Source organism: Mercenaria mercenaria, chromosome 9, assembly GCF_021730395.1.
Source record: "Mercenaria mercenaria strain notata chromosome 9, MADL_Memer_1, whole genome shotgun sequence".
Lineage (NCBI taxonomy): Eukaryota > Metazoa > Mollusca > Bivalvia > Venerida > Veneridae > Mercenaria > Mercenaria mercenaria.
This window is the reverse complement of record NC_069369.1, coordinates 29,383,947-29,406,516: the sequence shown is the minus strand read 5'-3', so window position 1 is coordinate 29,406,516 and position 22,570 is coordinate 29,383,947. Positions and strand designations below refer to the sequence as shown.

At 33.7% G+C, this 22,570-nt stretch overlaps 2 protein-coding genes across 3 annotated transcripts in view; one reads left to right on the top strand and one right to left on the bottom strand.

Annotated features, from left to right (window-relative positions):
* The window catches only part of LOC123546806 (putative aminopeptidase W07G4.4), a 68,194-nt gene extending 56,453 nt beyond the window's left edge, over positions 1-11,741 (bottom strand). The window contains exon 1 of one of the 2 annotated variants that reach the window (XM_045333374.2): positions 11,659-11,741. In XM_045333374.2, the coding sequence (XP_045189309.2) occupies positions 11,659-11,726 (68 nt within the window). In that variant the 5' untranslated portion in view covers positions 11,727-11,741. Of the gene's footprint in view, positions 1-1,457; positions 1,618-11,658 lie in introns of those variants that run through there. The other variant, XM_045333375.2, reaches the window with a different exon arrangement.
* A 35-nt stretch (positions 11,742-11,776) lies between these two features.
* Positions 11,777-21,495, top strand: LOC123546808 (fumarylacetoacetate hydrolase domain-containing protein 2-like). Its single transcript, XM_045333378.2, has 7 exons — positions 11,777-12,004; positions 12,709-12,925; positions 14,365-14,424; positions 15,231-15,399; positions 17,016-17,124; positions 17,940-18,027; positions 18,439-21,495. Exons 1-7 carry the CDS (start codon positions 11,844-11,846, stop codon positions 18,499-18,501), a joined length of 867 nt encoding a protein of 288 aa, XP_045189313.2. The 5' UTR covers positions 11,777-11,843; the 3' UTR covers positions 18,502-21,495.
* The last annotated feature ends 1,075 nt before the right edge of the window (positions 21,496-22,570 follow it).

The following is a 22,570-nucleotide window of genomic DNA, read 5'->3' as shown; positions in this document are numbered from 1 at the left end:
TTCATGACCACACCCTGTCCCCTGAGTCCATAATAACCATTCACATGCTGGTAAAAATGCAAATGTAGAGGGTACCAGTTAATAGGTGCTTACTCAAAGGAACACATAAATGAAAATTTGAGCCACACCATGAGAAAACCAACATAGTGCATTTGCGACCAGCATGGATCTAGACCAGTCTGCACATCTGCGCAGTCTGGTCAGGATCCATGCTGTTCGCTAACGGTTTCTCCAATTGCAATAGGCTTTGAAAGCGAACAGGATAGATCCTGACCAGACTGCGCATATGCACAGACTGGTCTGGATTCATGCTGGTTGCAAATGCACTATGTTTGTTTTCTCATGGTGCGGCTCATATATAACATATAATTAGGATTAGGACATATAAGATAATGCTACAAAACAAACATCTAAGTTTCAGCTATGTAGTTTCAGAGAAGATTTTAGAATTGTTTTCTTTCTTATTCCTATTGAAACCAGAGTCCCTTTGTATAAAGTTGTTCCATATTTAAATACAAAATGTACAAGAACATCTAAACTGTTGTTGTTTCTTTTTTTTCAATTTATAGAGGATATAACATGAGTGTCTTTTCATATTGAATTTATTAAACGAGTTGAATAAAATAATAAAATGCGAGGCTCTGCCGAGCATTTTATCAATTTTATTTAACAAGTTTAATAAATTCAATGTGAAAAGTCACAAATGTAATATTCTTTTTATCACATGTTAGCCTTTCCTGTTAAAACATCAAAAATTATACTTTCTTTTACTATATAAACAAGTCAATTTGACCAACGTCTGCTACACTATAAACGACGTCGACGTCAAAGCTTTATTACACTAGTGTTTTATCATTTTTATTTAATGGCTTTATTACACTCCAGCGAGGTCAAACATGTGATAAATAAGCTATACATTGGTGATTTTTTTTTATCAATTTTGAAAAAAAAAAAAAATTGATCGCAAACAAATTTTTATTAAATATAGCAAACAGTTTTTTATTAAATACACAATGTATAAAACAATGCCAATCTCCAAGTGTACCCGATCATTTTTATGAATAAATGGTATTAATTTATTTTTGGCAGTGTGCTTATTTATTATCCTGACCATGGGCATAGTTCAATTAATAATTAAGCTAGGGTTTTTTTTGTTGTTTTTTTGTCGTTGTTTTCTTCTTTTTTTTTGAAAGTGATGTGGGTCTAAGAGATCGTTTTTCTTCAACAATTTAAATATTTATTCAGTACTAGTGCCTTAACCTTTTAGTAATTATTTGATCATCATGTGTAGACTCTATCATAAACAAAAACATAGTTTATTACTGGTAATTAATGACTCTAAGATCAGTTCTTAATCTCTATTTTGATTAAAATTTTAAGAAACATTAATGTTATTTTATTCAACTTAATAAATTACAAAAAAATTGTTTTACTTAACGTAAAATGAAATTTCAAACCTGATTTTAAAAGCCATCTCAGATAGAGCCCTTCACAGCCCAGGAATTGGCAAACAAATGATATAACTTTATTAAAACATTGAGTAAAATATAAATAGAATAAAAATATCTTTCTCTCAGAACTGTAAAACAGAAAGTTAAAATTCTTTTCCAGGAAGCCAAGAGAAGTGCAAGGTTGAGGCCGATATTTTTTCTATTGCTAAAACCTTTGTCAACATAGTTAACGACCTTTAAAAAGCTACTTGCATTTTAAGTTAAAAGAAAAATATTTTAAACACACAAGAGATCTATCAGATTTCAGGTAGAACTCCAGTAAATAGATCTTTGATCCAGGTTATCAAAATCAATAAATCCAGGATTTTGAAAAAAATATACAGAGGATATTAATAGAGGGAAAACCTGTAATAAGTTGAGCTTTCTGAAGTGATAAGCTTTCTGAAGTGATAAAAACATAAATTCACAATTTGAAAAAAAAGAGCCCTCTGCATAAAAGGTGCTAAAATAGTCTTTTGACAAATCAAAATGATTAGAACAATCTTCGTAAAGGGTCACACAAGGACTATTTTGTGTTATATTATTTTAAAGTCAGACAAGAAGTTTTGTATAAGATGACTTTTTAGGTTTCCAAACTTTCCACTATATACATAGGGAAAAGTGACAATTCCCCCTGATGGCTGTTTATTGACAAATTGGAATAATGTGAACAATCTTGGTAGAGGGTAACGTAAGGATCATTTGTGTAACATAGCAGAACAATTCAAACAACTTTGGAAGGAGACCATCCAAGGTCAATTTATAGTGGCAAATCTAGGGACGGGTAACATCCAGGCCAAATTTAAATGTTACTCTGACTAAAGTACATATCCTATTACGCTATGCATAGGATCTGACAACGAGCTATTGATAGCCTCGTTCTGACGACCCTTCCGCTAGCCAATCAAAAGCTAACTTACAAAATTCTGCAAGCTTTAAAAAGCCTTGGCTTTTGATATCTACAATTTTTATGTCGAAAGATGTCAGATAGCCGGTTAGCTCAGTTGGTAGGGCACTTGCTCTGTAAGCGAAAGGTCCCAGGTTCGAGTCCTGGATTGACTGCAAATTTTCTTACTCTTTGACATTCGAACAAGTTGTCTGATTGGTTAGAATAAAAATAGATTTGCGAAAATAAAAATAGCAATACTGGAAATCCAAAATATACAGAAGACAAATGTGAATGGGTCGTTCTCAGATCTTCTTTTAGAAGATGAAGTACTTTAGTCAGATTGATTTAAATGTTAAATGTTTCAATCCAGAATCTGCATTAGTTTTGGAGTTTTGACCAGGAGTTTTTATGTTCAAAAGGGACATAATTTTGCAAAATACATGTCAGAGTTATGGGACTTGATGCTACCACCTAGTTTTATAAAAACCCGGTGAAATATGTTTTAAATTCAATATTTGCATTAGTTTTTTAGGTAGTAACTTGCAAGCAAAACTTTAACCAGGATTTTTTAGTCCAAAAGGGAGCATAATTTGGCCAAAATGCATGTAAGAGTTATGGGACTTGATGCTATCACCTAGTTTTATAACGCCATAGACACATGTGAAGTATCAAATCAATAACTGCATTAGTTTTAAAGATAGTATCTTGCATGCAAAACTTTAACTAGGATTTTCTAAGTCCAAAAGGGGGCATAATTTGGCCAAAATACATGTCAGAGTTATGGGACTTGGCCCAGTGAGGTTGGTAATTGATCTAGAAAAACTAGTTGTCACAGGAGTGACGAATTATACCCCCACAATATGGCCTTGTCACAGAACTAAGCCAATGTCAAAGCCGAACTTGCTTGACCTTTGACCTACTGACTTCAAAATCAATAGAGGTCATCTGCTGGTCATGATCAACCTCCCTATGAAGTTTCATGATCCTCTGCCCAAGTGTTCTCAAGTTATTGTCCAAAAAAGGTTTAAATGTTCTGGGTCACTCTGACCTGTGACCTACTGACCTCAAAATCATTAGGGGCCATCTGCTGGTCATGATCAACCTCCCTATCAATTTTCATGATCCTAGGCCCAAGTGATCTCAAGTTATCATCCGGAAACCGTTTAACTGTTTTGTGTCACTGTGACATTGACCTTTAACCTACTAGCCTCAAAGTTGAATTGACCTGTATTTTATCATGTTACATCTGTGTTCAAACATTTATGATCCTAGGCCCAAGCGTTCTCAAGTTATCATCCAGAAACCGTTTAACTGTTCCGGGTCACTGTGACCTTGACCTTTGACCTACTGACCTCAAAGTCGAACTTGACCTGTATTTCATGATGTTTCACCTGTGTACCAAAATATATGATCCTAGGCCCAAGCTTTCTCAAGTTATCACCCTGAAACCGTTTAACTGTTTAGGGTCGCTGTGACCTTGACATTTGACCTACTTACCTCAAAGTTAAACTCGACCTGTATTTCATGATGTTACACTTGTGTACCAAAATATATGATCCTAGGCCCAAGTGTTCTCAAGTTATCATCCGGAAACCGTTTAACTGTTTAGGGTCGCTGTGACCTTGACCTTTCACCTACTGACCTCAAAGTCAAATTTGACCTGTATTTTCTGATGTTACATCTGTGTACCAAAAATTATTTAAATCTGTCAAGCCTTTCTCGAGTTATTGTCCGGAAACCAACGGACGGACCGACCGACCGACACACTCACTCCTATATACCCCCCCAAACTTCGTTTTGTGGGGGTATAATAAAAAAGAGCTGTCGGATGACAGCGCGCTCGACTATTCGAAGAATTGACTGAAGAATGGGGTCAAAATATTTCCATATATTCTCAGACAAAAGAAAAAAATTGATTAAACAAAAAATGTTCCTGTATTTGTGGATTTCGATTAGTCTTGCACTAAATGGCAATGTGTGACCATGATGGCAAATTTGTTAAGATATATGTTAGGCAAAATATGGACTTGTATGAAAAATTTAACTAATTTCCAAGTCCAAAAAGGGTCATAATTCAGTCAAAATAGTTGACAGAGTTATGTACACTTGCCTACAGATGGAAATCATGTTGATATACTAGTGTTAAAAGCCACAGTTCAAATAGTTTTGACAAAAATTTCAAAGTCCAAAAAGGGCCATAATTCAGCCAAAATAGTTGTCAGAGTTATGTACTCTTGCCTACTGATGGAAATATAATGATAAACAAGTGTTTAAAGTTTAAAAGCCATATGTCAAATAGTCTTGACAAAACATGGACATATACGAAAACAGAACCAATTTCCAAGTTCAAAAAGGGTCATAATTCTGCAAAAAAAGATGACAGAGTTATGTACTCTTGCCTATTGATAGAGACTATAATACTGAACAAGTTTCAAAGCCATATGTCAAACACTTTACACAAAATATAAACTGGTATGAAAAACTTAACCAAGTCAGAAGGGGCCATAATTCAGCCAAAATGCTTGATGGAGTTATGTACTCTTGCCTACAACTGGACATGGTGATGGTAAACAAGTGTTGAAAGTTTCAAAGCTTTATCTCAAAAGACTTTGTCAAAATGTAGACTGGTACGAAAAACTTAACCAAGATTTCTAAGTCAAAAGGGGCCATAATTCAGTCAAAATGCTTGACAGAGTTAAGTACTCTTGCCTATAACAGGACATGGTGATGGTAAACAAGTGTTGAAAGTTTCAAAGCTTTATCTCAAAAGACTTTGTCAAAATGTAGACTGGTACGAAAAACTTAACCAAGATTTCTAAGTCAAAAGGGGCCATAATTCAGTCAAAATGCTTGACAGAGTTAAGTACTCTTGCCTATAACAGGACATGGTGATGGTAAACAAGTGTTGAAAGTTTCAAAGCTTTATCTCAAAAGACTTTGTCAAAATGTAGACTGGTACGAAAAACTTAACCAAGATTTCTAAGTCAAAAAGGGGCAATAATTCAACCAAAATGCTTGATGGAGTTATGTACTCTTGCCTACAACAGGACATGGTGATGGTAAGAAAGTGTTGAAAGTTTCAAAGCTTTATCTCAAAAGACTTTGTCAAAATATGAACTGGTACGAAAAACTTAACCAAGATTTCTAAGTCAAAAGGGGCCATAATTCAGTCAAAATGCTTGACAGAGTTATGTACTCTTGCCTATAACTGGACATGGTGATGGTAAACAAGTGTTGAAAGTTTCAAAGCTTTATCTCAAAAGACTTTGTCAAAATGTGGACTGGTACGAAAAACTTAACCAGGGTGTGACGCCAACTACTGAGATACTAGCTTACAAATAAAACTAACCAACTTGGGATGCAAACACACACACCAATGCATGGGTGAGTGCAATAGCTCTTAGCCTGTTCTTTAAATAGTCAAGTAAAAAAATCAAACAGCCCTACCTCAATGGGAAAGTATTTAATTGCAAGTCTCATAGAGTATGGGTAAAGATTCGAAATTGAACATCCTTTGAAATTTGAATCCAATCCCTTCAATACATTGTAGTTAAAATGAGAAGTAGTCACCATGATATTCATTTCAAAATATAGCTCTACAATTAATGATAAAAGCAGAACATGAAGACTATTTAAGCTGAACTAAGCTTAATACCAGTCACAAATATTAAGTTTCAATTTCTACCTATTTGTTCCGATGAAAATTATGAAGTTCATTTTGTATGAACCGCAAAAGGAGGAGGGGGATCTGGGGTCTTCCTCCACCATCAAAATTGGAAATTTACACATATGACCTATAACTGTGTTGGTGCAACGTTAAACCCAACAAACCAAAACATTGTTCAAAAAGGCTATCAAATATATTAAAAGTTAAAATTGATAAACAGACATTCTAATCAGAACTCAAAAAGAAGTCAGTCAAATCTACATGTAATCAATGAATTTGTACCTATATATCACTTTAAAACTAAACCCATTGTTCTTCATTGTCAGTAAGATTTAAGACAATAAATCAACATTGAAATTCGTGCTTTTCTCTTGGCATGCAAAAACGAAAGTAGAATGTGATGTAAAAAGTACATGCTGTGAATTAAATTACTTGTACCTTCACTGTCGAGGTGCTAAAAACAACAAATTTTCAGCTATTGGTTCAAAATTTAAGTATCATGAAACAGATAGTGATTGCATAATCCTATCAGAACATCAAAACATCCAGACCTGCATCCAATATTCACAGTGTCAACCTGTTAAGACTGCTGATCAACTGTACAAAACATGGAAAATGCCCCGCTATCCTGGCTGGTTTTGAAAGGGCACTTATCAAGATAAATACACAAGGCTGATAAAAGGGCACTTGGTGCAAATGGACAGTATTAAGGGCAGCATGGCGGCACTTCACAAGGGGCATGGTGCTGCACCATGTTAAAAAGGCCTGCAGGAAACACTACCTAGACAACCCTCAACAACCCTTATCTCAACCTAGACAAACCGAACCCCAGGCACCCTTTTTCCTGAATTATATTAATGCTTCAAGTTACTACACTCCTTCTGTCCTTCATATCTTTGAAGATTTTGTGTATGCTCTGATTAAAATCAAAGAGCTATAAAAATAAATGTATACAGTATTATTTATTCTTTTTTGTTAAAATCTATGGTGTTATTAAATATTAAATTCATACATATCACAATTTCTGAAAATAAGAAAATGAACCATTAAAGCTACGATAATATGACTGGCCTTTTTCCACGGGAGTGACTGAAATAACCATTTGAGAGTAAATGGACAAATTTTTTTTTTAATGCACCATCAGGTATAGGAAAGTGATATATTTACAGATTATCTATAAATTTACAGATTTTTTAATCTATTAATTAACAGATTGTGTGTATGAAAACTGAAGAAATTACAGTTATTCTCAAAACCACAGTTTGAAATTAATTGGTTTATTTACAGTATGCATAAATTAAGGTCATTTGTGAGTTTCAGCCATTTTTGCTGACTCTGATGTTTTGGCATATTAAGAAAAATCAAAGTCAACAGTCCTAAATGACTGGAAGCAGGAAGGTCTAATAGGGGGAGTAGACAGTCCGTATAAATCAATACATTTATCTGTATTATGCCGTTGTCCATACCTGTAAATATCGACCAGTCCTTAGCGATCGATATTTTGTTTTCGCCACTATCCATTAACGTGTAATTAACATATTACCTCATGTTAATCATGGAGCTATAACACTTTTTGTTCAAAGGGTTTACCACTCACATGTTAAGTGGCGATAATTAGAAGATCAGAGACTGATCTAAAGGGATTCTGAAGGAAAAACAGCATGCAACTGCATGTGGTATTATGCTTAATTATTATGTTCAGTCACAATATGTAACCAAAGGCATATAGAATGTAACCAAAGTAACCAAAGGGATATAGGTGGTTACAAATGTATACCTTTGCGCAGAGGTGCACTTTTTGGATGCATTGGTCGAGAGGGCTAACACGCTTTCCTACCGAGGTGAAGGCCCCTGGTTCGAATCCTGGCTACTCCTATTGCGGTGTGTCCTTGGGCAAGGCACTTTATCACGATTGCCTCAGTCGACCCAGCTGTAAAGAATACCAGACGTTTCACCCCCAAGACTTTTCCTCCCCTAGACATTTCACCCCCAAGACATTTCCTCTCAAGACTTATCACCCCCAACTTTACAAACCCTAGACTTTTCACCCCCAATTTTTAATATACTGAAAATACCGTGAAATATTCTGTTATTTGATATTTAAAATCTTTTTTATATATTTTGTATAGGTGTTAGGGCATTTATGAAGATAATTTGTTACTTTACAGACCATAATTCTACAAAATATACACTGAATTTAGAGTAACATACATGTAGTCAGCTTAATCAATTGATCTTTTTAAATGTAAATTTGTTGAGACTTCTTAATGATTAATTTTGTTTTCTATGTTATTCAAATGGATGCAAGTTTTAATTATGTAATATAATTATAAAAAATATGAGTAGATTCAGATTACAATAGTAGATGTAAATATTAACTAGGGGTTAGAATTAGAGGGTATATGTTTATCCTTTAGTATCTTAATGATAGCCCAATTGTGATAATATGTAATATGGTTATTTATAAGTGCAATATGATGTGGAATTTATTTTTATGATATATTTTTATATATTTAACAAGATATATAGTCTCAGGTAACTCAGTATTGAGTGGCAGCATTCGATATGTTTAATGTTATTATATGTAATACATGTTTGTACTGTGATGTTATTTATGTATGCTGATGAGACTGAAATAAATAAATAAATTTATTATTTAAATAAATAAATAAATAAATAAATAAATAAATAAATAAATAAATTTATTATTTAAATAAATAAATAAACTAATATTACAATTTGAAAGTAATTCATTTCATTGTAGGTCAATATTTTAAACTCTTCATAGGTGTTGTGATTTAATCAACACCTTTTGATTGACAGGAATAAGTGTTAAAATATAAATGGATTAACTGGCTTTATTAAACTTTAATTAATCTAAACCTTGACTGATCTTGTGGAAATAAAAAAACAAACAAAATTATACTCATCACATGATGTTGCTTCAAAAATGAAACTAACTTTCAATATCATGTCTAAGTTAATTTGCAAAATAAATGAATTTTGACAGATTCAGTAATTCCTTCCTATTTTCTGTAGACATCAGATTTACAGAGTGGGCCATCTACAGAAATATGGTTTTAAACATTTTCTTCGTAATTCTTTATACAACGGACATACAAGAAGAAAGTGATATTCATTTTCTAAAGAACTAAGATTACAAAATTTACATTTGATATCATTTTGACCTGTGTTGTTATATCTACCTCTTACTATTTCAAAATTATGTTATGATAATCTAAATCTACTAAGAGCAATTCGAGAATTGTTACTGTTAGCATATCAAGTTTGATAATAATTGTTCAATATTCTCTGTAGATAAAGAATTACTGTTTAAACTTACTATCTTGACCTATCCATATATCCGATAAACCCAGGTTTTCTAACAGCATTTTTATTTGAAACGCCCAGTTTGAATTATTTTATTATAATGTTATTGTTTGCATCGTTGTGCAGCATAGGATAAATTCTTTTTTGTAGTGAGCTTTCATTCGAATTCAGTAAACGGAACCAGCAGCTTAGCATATTTATCCTTTTTTTTTTCTTATTCTATTATACTTAGTATCATGCTTGTAAAATTAATTCTATTTCTCTCATTTTTGTCTTTCACAAATGTATTTCTTGCTTTCTTGAAATTATTTTTTGCTATTATGTAACAAGATTCATCAAACCATTTCGACTTATTAGATAATTGAGAATTTGTTATTTCTATTTATTGATATAACTTGAACATGTACAGTGTACAGTTTATCATTTTAAGGACAAAATATACTAAAACATGCAAGAGAAATCTGCCAATTAATTTATAGTTGATAGACTTAATTTATCTTGCATCACTTGCCTATAAAGGATAACAAAAACTAACAATTAAGTTGTCAACAACAAACGATGTGCGATATAAACAATTTTAATATAACATTTTTTCCACAATAGATATATTGCTTATTTCCTACACAAAATCAGCATAATATTTGGACAAAATTAATTAAAGTCTGAAAATCCCCAAACTTTGTTTTAATCATCCAAATCATTATTCTTCTAACACTTGATTAACTTATATCATTTATTTTCTCACAATATAAAAAACAAGACAAATGGGTCATTTTTTATTCAATCTTATTTTTTACCATTGATAATTTGTTGTACAAAATTTGCGTATATTTATATATTTCTATACTATGATGTAAATTATTTGATAGCGGCAAAGTCACATTTTCAATCATTGAATAAACAAATGAATTAAAAGATAACCTTGTAAATAACTTATACGTTGTTTAAAGTTTATGGTCATCTCTACTAACAAACATCATAAAATATTTTTTTAATGTATTAACCTAATTATAATACATATGAAATTATTCATAACTATACAACCCCCTCCCCCCAAAAAAACATTATAATCATATTTAATAAAAAAAACAAATAGGGGGTGAAAAGTCTTCATATGCTATAAAACATCAGACTTTTCACCCCAAAATTGGGGGTGAAAAGTGTTGGGAGGAAAAGTCTTGGGAGGAACAGTCTTGGGGGTGAAACGTCTGACACCCGCTGTAAATGGGTACCAGCAAATTTCTGGGGGCGAGGTATAATTGGTTTTAACTGTTCTTAATATAGGGTCTCAGAAAAGCTCTATAGAGCTTATGTTAATTGTTTCACCAAGCGAAGGTAAATAAAACTTACCTTTACCTTTACCTTTTACAGGCTGGTAACATTGCCCGATCGGGCTTATGATACAAAAAGTAATATTTCTTGAAAAATAATGAAGATATTTCTTTCAAACTTGGTCCATTTGTTAAGCATAACAAATGATACAAATTAGAATAAAAATAACTTGGTTGCCTTCATTTTTGGTAGAATTATTTCCCCTTTTCAGATTTTTATGACGCATAATCTTTGAAGTCCAAAAAAACAATGTTCTAATGCTAAGTTTGAAACAAAAAAGGGTTAAATGGCTTTCTAATGCTCTAAATTATTGCGCTAGTACATGAATGTAAACATTTTACTATGCTTTCACTTACAACGTTACAGAGAAATGTTAGTCCTAAAAAAATTGCTCATACATCTGCAACAGAAACAAAGTATTTACCCTAAATATATAGAATAAAGGTATTGGCGCACAAGTTTGGAGCACTAGAAAGCCATTGAACCCTTTTCTGTTTTAAACATTGCATTAAAACATAATATTTTTGGACTTCAAAAATTATGCATCATAAAAATCTGAAAAGGGAAGTAATTCTAACTAATCTGAAGGCAACAAAGTTATTTCTATCTTGATAAGCATTATATGTAATGCTTAATAAATGGACCAAGTTTGAAAGAAAAATCTTCATTATTTGTCAAGAAATATTACTTTTTGTGTCATAAGCCCGATCGGGCAATGTTACCAGCCTGTTTTATGTTCCTAGACCGGACCATATCGGCTGCGTTTACCCGGCGAAATTACAAATTATTCAACGTTTTTCTAAACATGCGAAGCTGTCATTTATTGCAGGTTGACATAATGGTCTATGCATTTAAAAAAGATCAAACTTATTTTAATGTGTTGAATAAATATCTACGATAAAGTACTCATTTATTAAAATACAATTATAACGGGCATAATTCCGCATTACCTGGGCGCTGCCATTTTGTCCAACAGGAACAAATCACATGACAATTTTGATAAGACCGAGTATTTCATTGGTTAATAACTCCGACGTTCTAATTTCTGATTGGCCAAAGCAATTTTTGAGGTTAAAATCGGGGTCAACGGGGCGAAAGATAACAAAAATTCTGACACGAAACCACGACTATAAATATGCGGTTTGTGCAATTTTTGCAAAATGGCAGGCAATATATTGGATTGGAACTTAAACAAGGAGGTGATCTGATTAACTTGCACCAGGCGGACGCAAATATTCCCTCTGATTTGCGTACTTTTATTGAGGCTGGAAATGACCTGTGGAAAACTGCTGGAAGGTTAACATATATACTCCAATTCTGCATGTACATTTTGACAGAGATAACACACACTCAATTTGCATATGATATCAGTGTTCTGTATTGCAGTGTATACAGTTGTGTTATATAGATCACGAATCTCTGAATAGTTTCTATAGGACAAGCCAATTTTAAGACATAAATAAATTATGAGAAAATAGAACTGTCTAATTAAAAAAAAAACAACCTCTTTTAAAGTGCATGACTTCATGCTGATAACAATTGTTTGTAACTGCAACAGACATTAGATTGTATGTATGTAAGCATATTTATAGTACCCACTGGTAGTCCATGTCCTTAGGATGGCCGGTACATTTTTATACAATCTCGCCAGGCATACATATGTTGTCAGACAACCTTCAGCTTTTCCCATAAGTAAAGAAAAATGAAAGTACACAGGCTAAACTTGAAAACAAAAGTAGCATTTGCATTGGTCTGTTGTCAGGTTCAAGCACAGGCGTCACCCCATCTAAATGTAATTTTGTATGTGCATGGACCTTTTGGTTTTTGGTTTATTTTGCTACGGAAGAGTCAATTTTCAGCACTTCTTTACAATTTGAAAATACCTGGTCTTTAGCAATGACATGTCAGCTTTTCATCACCATAGGAAAGTGTCTTAGCCCTCACAAGGAGTGCGTCCACTCAAAATGCTTTAAAGTTGTTAAGATATCTTCTTTTTTCAGTCTGTCTGTGAGGACTGACTGCATTGTGAAGAGAGATAGTGTGAAATTACTAGCTCCTGTAACATCATGTGACAAAGTTTTATGTATCGGAATGAATTACATAGACCATTGTGAGGAACAGAATGCTCCAGTTCCAATAGAACCAGTGATCTTCAACAAGTTCCCAAGTTGTATAATTGGACCAAACGATAACCTAACATATCCTAAAGAGACAGAGGTAAAACTAAGTCTGAAGCTTGGCTATTGTGCCACTATTTCTTTGTATTAATATGAACATAAAATATTTTCATAACTGGACATTGTGCGTAACTGCTACAATTGTAGTTTTATTTGAAAGACAGTACAGAGGCTGTAATTTCATGCTTGTTCTGGTGCATGTACATGTAAGATCATTCTTTATTTCAAGTATCTGACATTTAAAAACTAGAAAAACACAATGCATCCCTTAGGCTACACAATCAAACTATGTGTAGAACAAGTCTGATGTTTAAAACATAGATTAACCTGAAGCATGCAACTTGCCTAATTTAACTATTATGTACAGGGATTTACCACATGTATTTGTACAAATACTGGTCTTGATAATGCAACCCCTTTTCTACAGACTGGCTCTGACAGTTGCTGTTGGATTTGGGCAGTTTACAGACTACATGCTTTATCATCAGAAAATACCTTGCAATACCTAGCTATTGTTGTACAAAACTCAAACTAGCTACATCAACAAAGTGAGAGCTACAGTGCAGTGCATTAGCTATTTACATAGTGCATGAATAATATGCTTCATCCATTTAAATAGGAGCTTTTGTGGCCGAGTGGTTAAGATTTCTAACTTCAAATCACATGTCCCTCATCCATGTGGGTTTGAGCCTCACTTGGGGCATTGAATTGTTCATGCGAGGATGCCATCCAGCTGGCTTACTGTTACAGAAGGTTGGTGGTTCTACCCAGGTGCACGCTCGTGATGAAATAATGCACAGAGGGGCAACTGGGGTCTTCCTTCACCATAAAAGCAGGAAAGTCGCCATATGACGTATAACTGTGTCAGTGCAACGTTAAACCCAACAAAATAAATAAATCATCCATTTTAATAATACTTTATTGGTATTATTAATTCCCTTGGATTGTAGAATATGCAAAGATGTCTCATGGCTCAGAAGTCTTCTTTTCCTAAAAATTTTATTACCTCTTGTAAGCAATATCAGGATTTGTTTCTTTTACAAAAACCTAGCTAAATATATCCATTTTGAGTTCAGTGAATGAATTATAAAATATGGTATAGCAGCTAGTAACAGTTACTATTGCTTAACCTTTAGCCTGCTAAATTTCTATAATGAACTGGTCCATCATTCAATTTGGGCAATACCATTTATTATTCGAAGGGGTGTTCACTGAAAATTTACTGACTGAATAGCGAACAGTGCAGACCATAATCAGACTGCACAGATGTGCAGGCTGATCTTGGTCTGCACTGGTCGCAAAGGCAGAATTACGTGCTGCCAGCAGGCTAAAGGAGTCTGAGATTTTTATATTATATTCAATGACATGTACATGTATGTACTGGTATTGCCGTGTTTAATATCTATATAAACTGCACGTAATACAAACATGTTCCAGGAAGTACCTTGTCTACCCTTTCTTGTGATCTTGTATTTCCAGTGTCTGGACTGGGAGGTGGAAATGGTTATAGTCATTGGAAAGGAAGCCAAGAATGTAAAGGTAACTGAAAACAAAAGTAATTTACTAATTGTCAGCTTCAAAGTCAGATAAAAAAAGCTGTCTAAAACATACACCCATGGGAAGACTGACTGTGTTTGTTAAACAGAGGTTGTTTCTCTAGGAAGAATAATTTACTTGGAATTCCTTCTCACGGGAAGGACAGTGTGGTTGTTACAGGAAGTTTAATACTGTGTTTTAAGAAGAAAAATCTGGTTGTTACAGGGTGGAAAATACTGCTTTTACAGGAAGGAAACTATTGTTGAAATAGGAAGGGAATTATGGTTGTTATAGGGAGGCATTAGTTCCTCCAATATGCCATTAACATAGGTTATATTGTATCTTAAACTTATTACAGTAATGCTTTTGTTTCCAGAATTGTTAGTTTTCATATAATGAATTTTAAATCAGAATGTAGTAAACTTGTTATAGCTGGAAACCATAACCAGTACATTGGGAAATTTTCACATCACTTTTATTTCCCAATTTTAGATACATTAGATTTATTTGTGTCATTAAGAACTGGCACCTTTTACATATTTATAACATTGGAGATGATTTTTGATTAATCACTCAAGTTTTGAATTTGCATATTGCTTAATCAGGAAAAATAGCAGAAATAAAACCCTTACAAATATTACTGAATGTACAGTACTTGTACTAGAAGAATATAAATACAGATTTTTACATATTGCATAAAATATTTTATGCATTTCCTTTCAAAACTGAAGTTGAGGGTATAAACAATTAAATTTTGAAGGTAATATAAGTATTTATGCTTGAGAATTTACAATACCTATAAATTACAGGTAGATGATGCAATGCAGTATGTGTTTGGTTATACTGTAGCAAATGATGTGAGTGCACGGGACTGGCAGTTGACACCTGGGAAGAATGGTGGTCAGTGGGTTATAGGAAAGGCTATGGATGAGTTCTGTCCCCTTGGACCATCCATTGTTACCCCCGATGAATTAGGAGGTATATTTAATGAGTAGTTATGACATTTCCCCTACTAGTGCAAAAGGAGACATGTAACATGTGACTTTAATCTAAAAACAATGAAGTTTTGTAATAATTTTACTGCCCTTTTTAGCTCCACTATTTGGAGAATAGGGGGCTATTCTACTCGTCCCGGCATCGGAGTCAGCGTCAGCGTGACCTTTCTTTGTTAAAGTTTTTCGGCAACCTTTGTTTTTCTGTCATATCTTTGTTACTATTGCATATATCTTACTGTAACTTCACATAAACATTGTCCAGCATACAAACAAAGTATGTGCAGTGGCTGGGCCCATTATACCCAAGGTAGGGTCACCAAGGTGTTATACTTGGGTTATTTTCAAGGTTAAAGTTTTTCGGCAACCTTTGCTTTTCTGCCATATCTTTGTTACTATTGCTTATATCTTACTGTAAGTTCACATAAACATTGTTCAGCATACACACAAAGTATGTGCAGGGGCTGGGCCCATTATACCCAAGGTCTAGGTCACAAAGTTGTTATACTTGGAATTATTTTCATATAAAAATTTTTCGAAAGCATTTGAAACTCAAAATATATCTTTACCATCATCATCTGCATGTTTGGTAACAATCCCAATAACTCTATTTGTGTTCTTGACAGGATTATGCCCTTTGGTATATCTTCCTTTTAAAAGTAGAGGTCTCTTATTGAGACATATATTCATTTTACTGTCAAATCGCTGAATAGTGGAGCGCGCTGTCTTACGGACAGCTCTTGTTAACTTTCCTGCTTTAACATCACAGAACTAAAATACAGTTTGTATACATACAGTAGTTAATCAAAGCAGTTTGCAAAAAGTAATCTTAATATGGAAGGCCAATGTGCCATGCTAATAGCCAAATGCAAAATGACAAATAGTTGATGCAACTGATTTTTGCCAAATGCTGAATGTCAAACGATAATAGTCGAACGATAATTGAGAAATGTGAAACAATAAATGCCAAATTCTTCTTGCTAAGTGCTTATTAAAAATAAAGCTAAATATAAGTGTATGAATGTATCCTTTAAATAGTCGTTGGCCTTTGTTACATAACTTTGTCTCTATTAAAAACTTTTTTTCTTAACGTTTTAAGAGTAAACAGTTTTGGTCCAGTGTTCTTTTGGAAGGTAGAGCATGTTATTGTTTCAAGTCAAATTCCTCCTGTATTTAGCTTTAAAAGACCTTCTTAGGCTGAAACATTGTCTTTCTGTCATACCAGATTGCTGATTTTCAGTGTTTTTCACTGGTGCATTGCCTGGTGTATTTCCTGGTTTCTGGTTTTCAGACATTGATTTCCCAGTAAATCAAGAAAATAGTGCTATGTTTGAATTTATTTTTGCTATTACTTATTGAATGTGGGTTGTAAGAAAAAGAAACTGTCACTGGTTGAAGGTTTGGATTGGAGTATCCAGCTCTTGGGTAACTGTTTACGCAGTAACTCTGCAGAGCCTCATTACTGCCTTAAAGTTACCTGTGAGCCAGATATTCCAATCTGTACCTGCAACCAATGAAAGAGTCTTCAGTCCAGTCCGATGCTGGTGTTTCAACAATGGTCTGCAAACTTAGATTTGTAACCTACCGATATATTTTCTTCAGATCCACATAACCTTGGTTTGAGATGTAGAGTGAATGGGGTCACAAAACAGGACAGTAACACAAATCAGCTGGTACACAAAACTGAACAGATGATAGCATTTATTACAAGGTAATAGTTGTAAGCGAGATTGTGATTTCTTGCTTGTAAGCGTGGGTTTTCATCCTTAATTTCATTTAGCATCTTAATGTGCGAGCATTTAAAACATGATACTGTTTAGCTCTGTACGTTTTAAATATATTTGCAAAAACCTTAAATGTGATGTGTTAAAAGTGTAGATTGACTTGTAGCAACTCCATACAATTTATCCAACAAATTCAAGCAGAGGTTAATAATGGTTTATTTCATGTATATTCTGAAATCATCGGGAAAACACCTTTAAGAGAGTGTTAACTTTCAGCAAGCAATTGGGATCCTTTTTAAGTCTATGCTTTCATGCATTAGTTGATAACAATTTCTTTCCACATACATTAACATCATTTATTGGACATGGTAACCATACTTCTGTTAGGAAAGGTCAGTTTTTAATTATACTCCCACAAAACGAAGTTTGGGGATGGTATATAGGAGTGAGCTTGTCGGTCGGTCAGTCAGTCAGTCGGTCTGTTGGTTTTCATGGTTTCCAGACAATAACTCATGAAAGGCTTGACAGCTTTAAATAAATTTGATACACACAGGTGTAACATAATAAAATACAGGTCAAGCTCGACTTTGCCTACAAACCACCAATTTTTTGACGTAGTTATGGCCCATTTCCAACTAAAATTTGCCATACTTCCGTGACAAGGTCGTATTGTCCTGTTACAGTTCTAGTTCATTTAGTAATGAACAAAACATTAAATATGGAAAAAAAATAGATGTAAACTGATGTGTTTTCATATTCAATAATGTTATAGGTGGTTGTTATATCATCTTTGTTTTTTCAGGTTTATGACTCTGAAACCTGGGGATCTCATTTTGACTGGTACACCTCCAGGTGTTGGTTGCTTTAGAAAACCACCAGAGTATCTCAAGGTTTGTTGCAGTTTTGGTCTTAAAATACTAGTATTTCATTCCTACAGACAGGTTCAGGGTGAGCTGTTAGTATGGGCAGACCAAAAGGTCTGGGGTGAGCTGTTAGTATGGGCAGACCATAAGGTTCAGGGTGAGCTGTTAGTATGGGCAGACCATAAGGTTCGGGGTGAACCTGGTCTGTATCATATTTTGATTGTGTACAAACAAACCTGCTTAAATCCACTTAAGGCCATCTGAGCTAAAAGTAAAAACCATCACCCAACTTGGCAAAAAAAAAACCACCATTATTTGTTTCTGGTTGCATCCCAGGACAGCCTTATTACGTTAACATATGAAGAATTGTAAAACTGCATTAATAATGATACCTAAAAATGTTATTTGCTTTCAAAAAATATTTTTGTGTATTTCCAGAGAGGTGATGTGGTAGAAGTTGAGATAGACAAGATTGGAACTGTTGTCACAAAGATCATCTGAGAATTATGTGGCTATATACACAGGGACATTCCTATAAAAACATATTTGAGCCGTGCCATGAGAAAACCAACATAGTGGCTTTGCGACCAGCATGGATCCAGACCAGCCTGCACATCCGTGCAGTCTGGTCAGGATCCATGTTTTTCACTTTCAAAGCCTATTGCAATTAGAGAAACCGTTAGCGAACAGCATGGATGTGCAGGCTGATCTGGATCCATGCTGGTCGCAAAGCCACTATGTTGGTTTTATCATGGCGTGGCTCTTTTTAGCCATTGACTCAGTTTATTGTCAAAATTCATTAGTGTCTACATCACAGTATGATTCCTTAGTTCAGAATTACCAAACTATGAGAAAACACATGAAATTAAGTATTTTAGAAAGAAAGAAATAACAAAAAAGCTCACCGATATGGTGTCGCCTCTTCCCCAACTGACCCATTGTCATACTGTATCATTGTATTATGTATTTAACCAGTTAACAAGATAGACCATCAGTTACATTGTTTTGGATTAAGTGGATCAAACAGTTAACCTTCACCCTGCTAAATTTTTATAATGGACTGGTCCATCATTCAATTTGGGCAGTACCATTTATCATTTGAAGGTTTTTTTTACTGAAAATGTACTGACTGAATAGCGAGCAGTGCAGACCATGATCAGACTGCACGGATGTGCAGGCTGATCTTGGTCTGCACTGATCGCAAAGGCAGATTCACTTGCCACAGCAGGCTCAAGGTTATACAGGAGATTTTTTGTTAATTGCCGCTTTATTATTCAAGATATACACTGTTCTAAACATATCCAAGAGTGGTTGTAGGATCTTTTTGAACTTTTGAAATATATCAATTGATGTAAATTTTATAAGCAAAAAGTATTTTCCCCACTGTAAAAATATAAGAGTTCTTGCTTTTACGTTAACTAAGTTATTCTGAAGTTTTTGACAATCTATTCTCAGATAAAATTGAATTGATCTTTTTTTTTTAAATTTAGTGTCAAAAATGACTAGAATTTATAATGGAAAAAAAAAAACAACATCAATTTTGTTTTACAATAATCAAGATATTTTGAATATATTTAAAGTTCATATCACTACTCTCAGAGTTCTTTGGAACATTGTGTAATATCAGTCGTATTGTCTTATGTATAAAATTCAAGAAAAAAACCTTGTTACGGAAAAAGATGGAGAAAGCTATTGTTAGTAAATAATATATATACAAGGCTGTATGATTTTGTAAATGATTATCATGAAGCATTAGGCCTAAAAAATGTTTGTTTTCGGTATCCTGACCTACCCTAAATTTTTTGCCCAACCCTGAATTTTTTCATGGCCTTGGAGAAGTTTTTTTTCAACTTTTTAACAAAAAGTTGCAAAACTGCACTTTTTATGCTTTAAACATGGTCAGTGATGTTATAAATCAATTTACTGATGCTCTAAAGGCATAAACCCCTCATTTGTTATCATTTTCTACACAAAAATAATTTCCGGAAAGTCCCTCTTAAAAAAATTCCAAAATATAAAATTTACCGACCTACTTGCCTACCCTATTTTTTTTTTGAGCAGGTTACCGGAAACAAACAATCTTTTTTTAGGCCTTATATCAAATATATGGATCATTCCATGACAAAATCTGTAGTTTTGTTATCATTTCCATATCAAAAAAATAGTTTAAATCGCTTATCCTGCTAAATTTATATAATGAACTTGTCATTTGGATGGTACCATTAATGTTAAAAGGGGTGCATACCAAAAAGATACTGACTGAATGGGGAACAGTGCAGATCATGATCAGACTGCATGGATGTGCAGGCTGATCATGATCTGTACTGGTTGCAAAGGCAGAATCGATCGTGTCCAGCATGGTAAGGGTTAAAATGCTTGAAAATCATTGTTTTTGTAGTGTTGGTGCAGAAACTAGTTTATTGTTAATTCATTGTTCAAGACATAGCAGATTATACAATATTTTACAAATAAATGTTATGTGAGTTTTTTTTTTTAACTGAAATTGAAAATAAACCATACACCATGAGTAAACAGAGGTTTATAATTTAAAAGGTCCTTGATGAAACCAAAAATACATGACTTAATTATTTTCAGTAAATGGTAAACACCACTATTAAAATCTAGCTGTTCTTTGATTCAGATGAAATACACCGGTTTAATATCATTATTTTGACATTTTCTAGTTTATCAGATTTTCAGAGACTTATATCTCCATAAAGAAATATGAACTATTAGAAAATGAGGTGTTATCATTTTTATAAGAAAGATACAATTCATTTCATATATTCAGTTATTATTCACCCTTTTTGCTTCTTTCAGTGTCTCTTTTTGAGACATAAACTTTTTATGCCGTCTTTTTTATTTAGCATGTGATATGAGCATACAGATTTCAAAACCATACTTTCAGTACATACTGAAATGCAGTAGGGTAAAAAGAAAACACATTGCTTTTGAGAAATGGCACAAGTAAGGGAAGAAAGATTCTGCCTATTTATATTTGGACTACTAGACCTGCATAGGCTTACATTTAATTTGGTAGTGTTCAGCCTAAAATGTTTCTGAACAGTCTCAAAATCTTTAAGTATATGATATCAGTTTAGTGATATTCAGTATTTGTTGCATAAGTGACAAGCAATATGCCAGCCATGAATGATAATGCCATTTCCATGTCTGCGTTGTACTGTTTTCAATGCATTTCTGTCTCTTAAACACATTAACTTGCTTAAAAGCACTGTAAGTTGTGAAATAGTGAAGAGAACTTTTCACATTCGAAAGGCAAAAACAATGTTATTCATGAATATTCCATTACCTGAATTTTGATTTTTTGTCACTTATACATTTTTTGTCATGGAGTGGCCCATATAATTATCTGATTTTATAATTATTCAAATGATAACATATTTAAACAGGTGCTGGTCACTATTCTATTCAGGGATATTTGTATTGTATATATAGATTAATTGTACATGATTTAATAAAGTCATTGAATTTCAATGTTCGAGTTGATTTATTTAATATTTATTATTCTTTGATGGCAGGAAATATATAACTTCTAATATTATGATATTTGCTTGCCAACTACAACTACAATGAAACAATTATTAGTCATATGGAGACTTTCCAGCTTTTGTGGTGGAGGAAGACTCCAGGTGCCCCTTCATGCATTATTTCATCATGGGCGGGCACCTATATAGAACCACCGACCTTCTGTAAGCCAGCTAGATGGCTTCCGCACATGAAGAATTCAATGTCCTGAGTGAGGCTCGAACCCATACCTGTGAGGGGCAAGTGATTCTAAGTCAGTGACCTTAACCACTCAGCCATAGAGGCTCCTTTAGACAGCAGTAAGGGATTTGTTAGAGGCTACAATTTTATTTGTGTACATGTATGTGTTAGTGTTTTAAATCACTATACTCAACAATAAGTGCATTAATGCTGTAAATCCCTGTATTAAACTAGATGTGTGTCCATAGAACACAGGTGCCCCCACCCCCAACTCTGTCAATGTATATGGTTTTAAGACTCGAGGTTTAATATATTTTAAGATGTTTGCAGCACAAACCTTTTTAAGAACTTTATGTGTATTTTTCACTTAGTGAAGGGCAATAACTCTGGCCTAGCTGAGTAAAATTTCAAAGAGAACAACCGGTGCGAAACTTCATAGCCTCTAAAACAATCCTCTAATGTTTTATGACTCTAGGTCAAGTACATTTTGACATACATGCAGCACAAACTTTTAATTTTTGACTAAGTCAAGGGCCATTACTCTGGTCTTGCAAAGTGAAAAAATAATAACTCGGATGCACAAATTCACATGCTGGATAATATTCCTACATGATTTCATGACTCGGGGAGAACGTTTTAAAGATATATGAAACACAAGCACTTTATGTGTACTTTTCACCAAGTCAAGGACCATAACTCCAATCTGGCTGAGTGAAATCCCAAACAGAACACCAGGTGCGCAACTTCACATACTATATAACAATCTCCTAATGTTTTATGACTCTAAGTCAAATACTTTTTTGAGATAAATGTGACACAAACTTGCATCCTATTTAAGCATATT

Excerpts from the sequence above, each read along its gene's own strand:
- LOC123546808 (XM_045333378.2), top strand. The coding sequence starts at position 11,844 with ATGCGGTTTGTGCAATTTTTGCAAAATGGCAGGCAATATATTGGATTG. Across the intron at positions 12,926-14,364 it reads CATATCCTAAAGAGACAGAG|TGTCTGGACTGGGAGGTGGA; the intron begins GTAAAACTAAGT and ends TTGTATTTCCAG. Across the intron at positions 18,028-18,438 it reads AACCACCAGAGTATCTCAAG|AGAGGTGATGTGGTAGAAGT; the intron begins GTTTGTTGCAGT and ends GTGTATTTCCAG.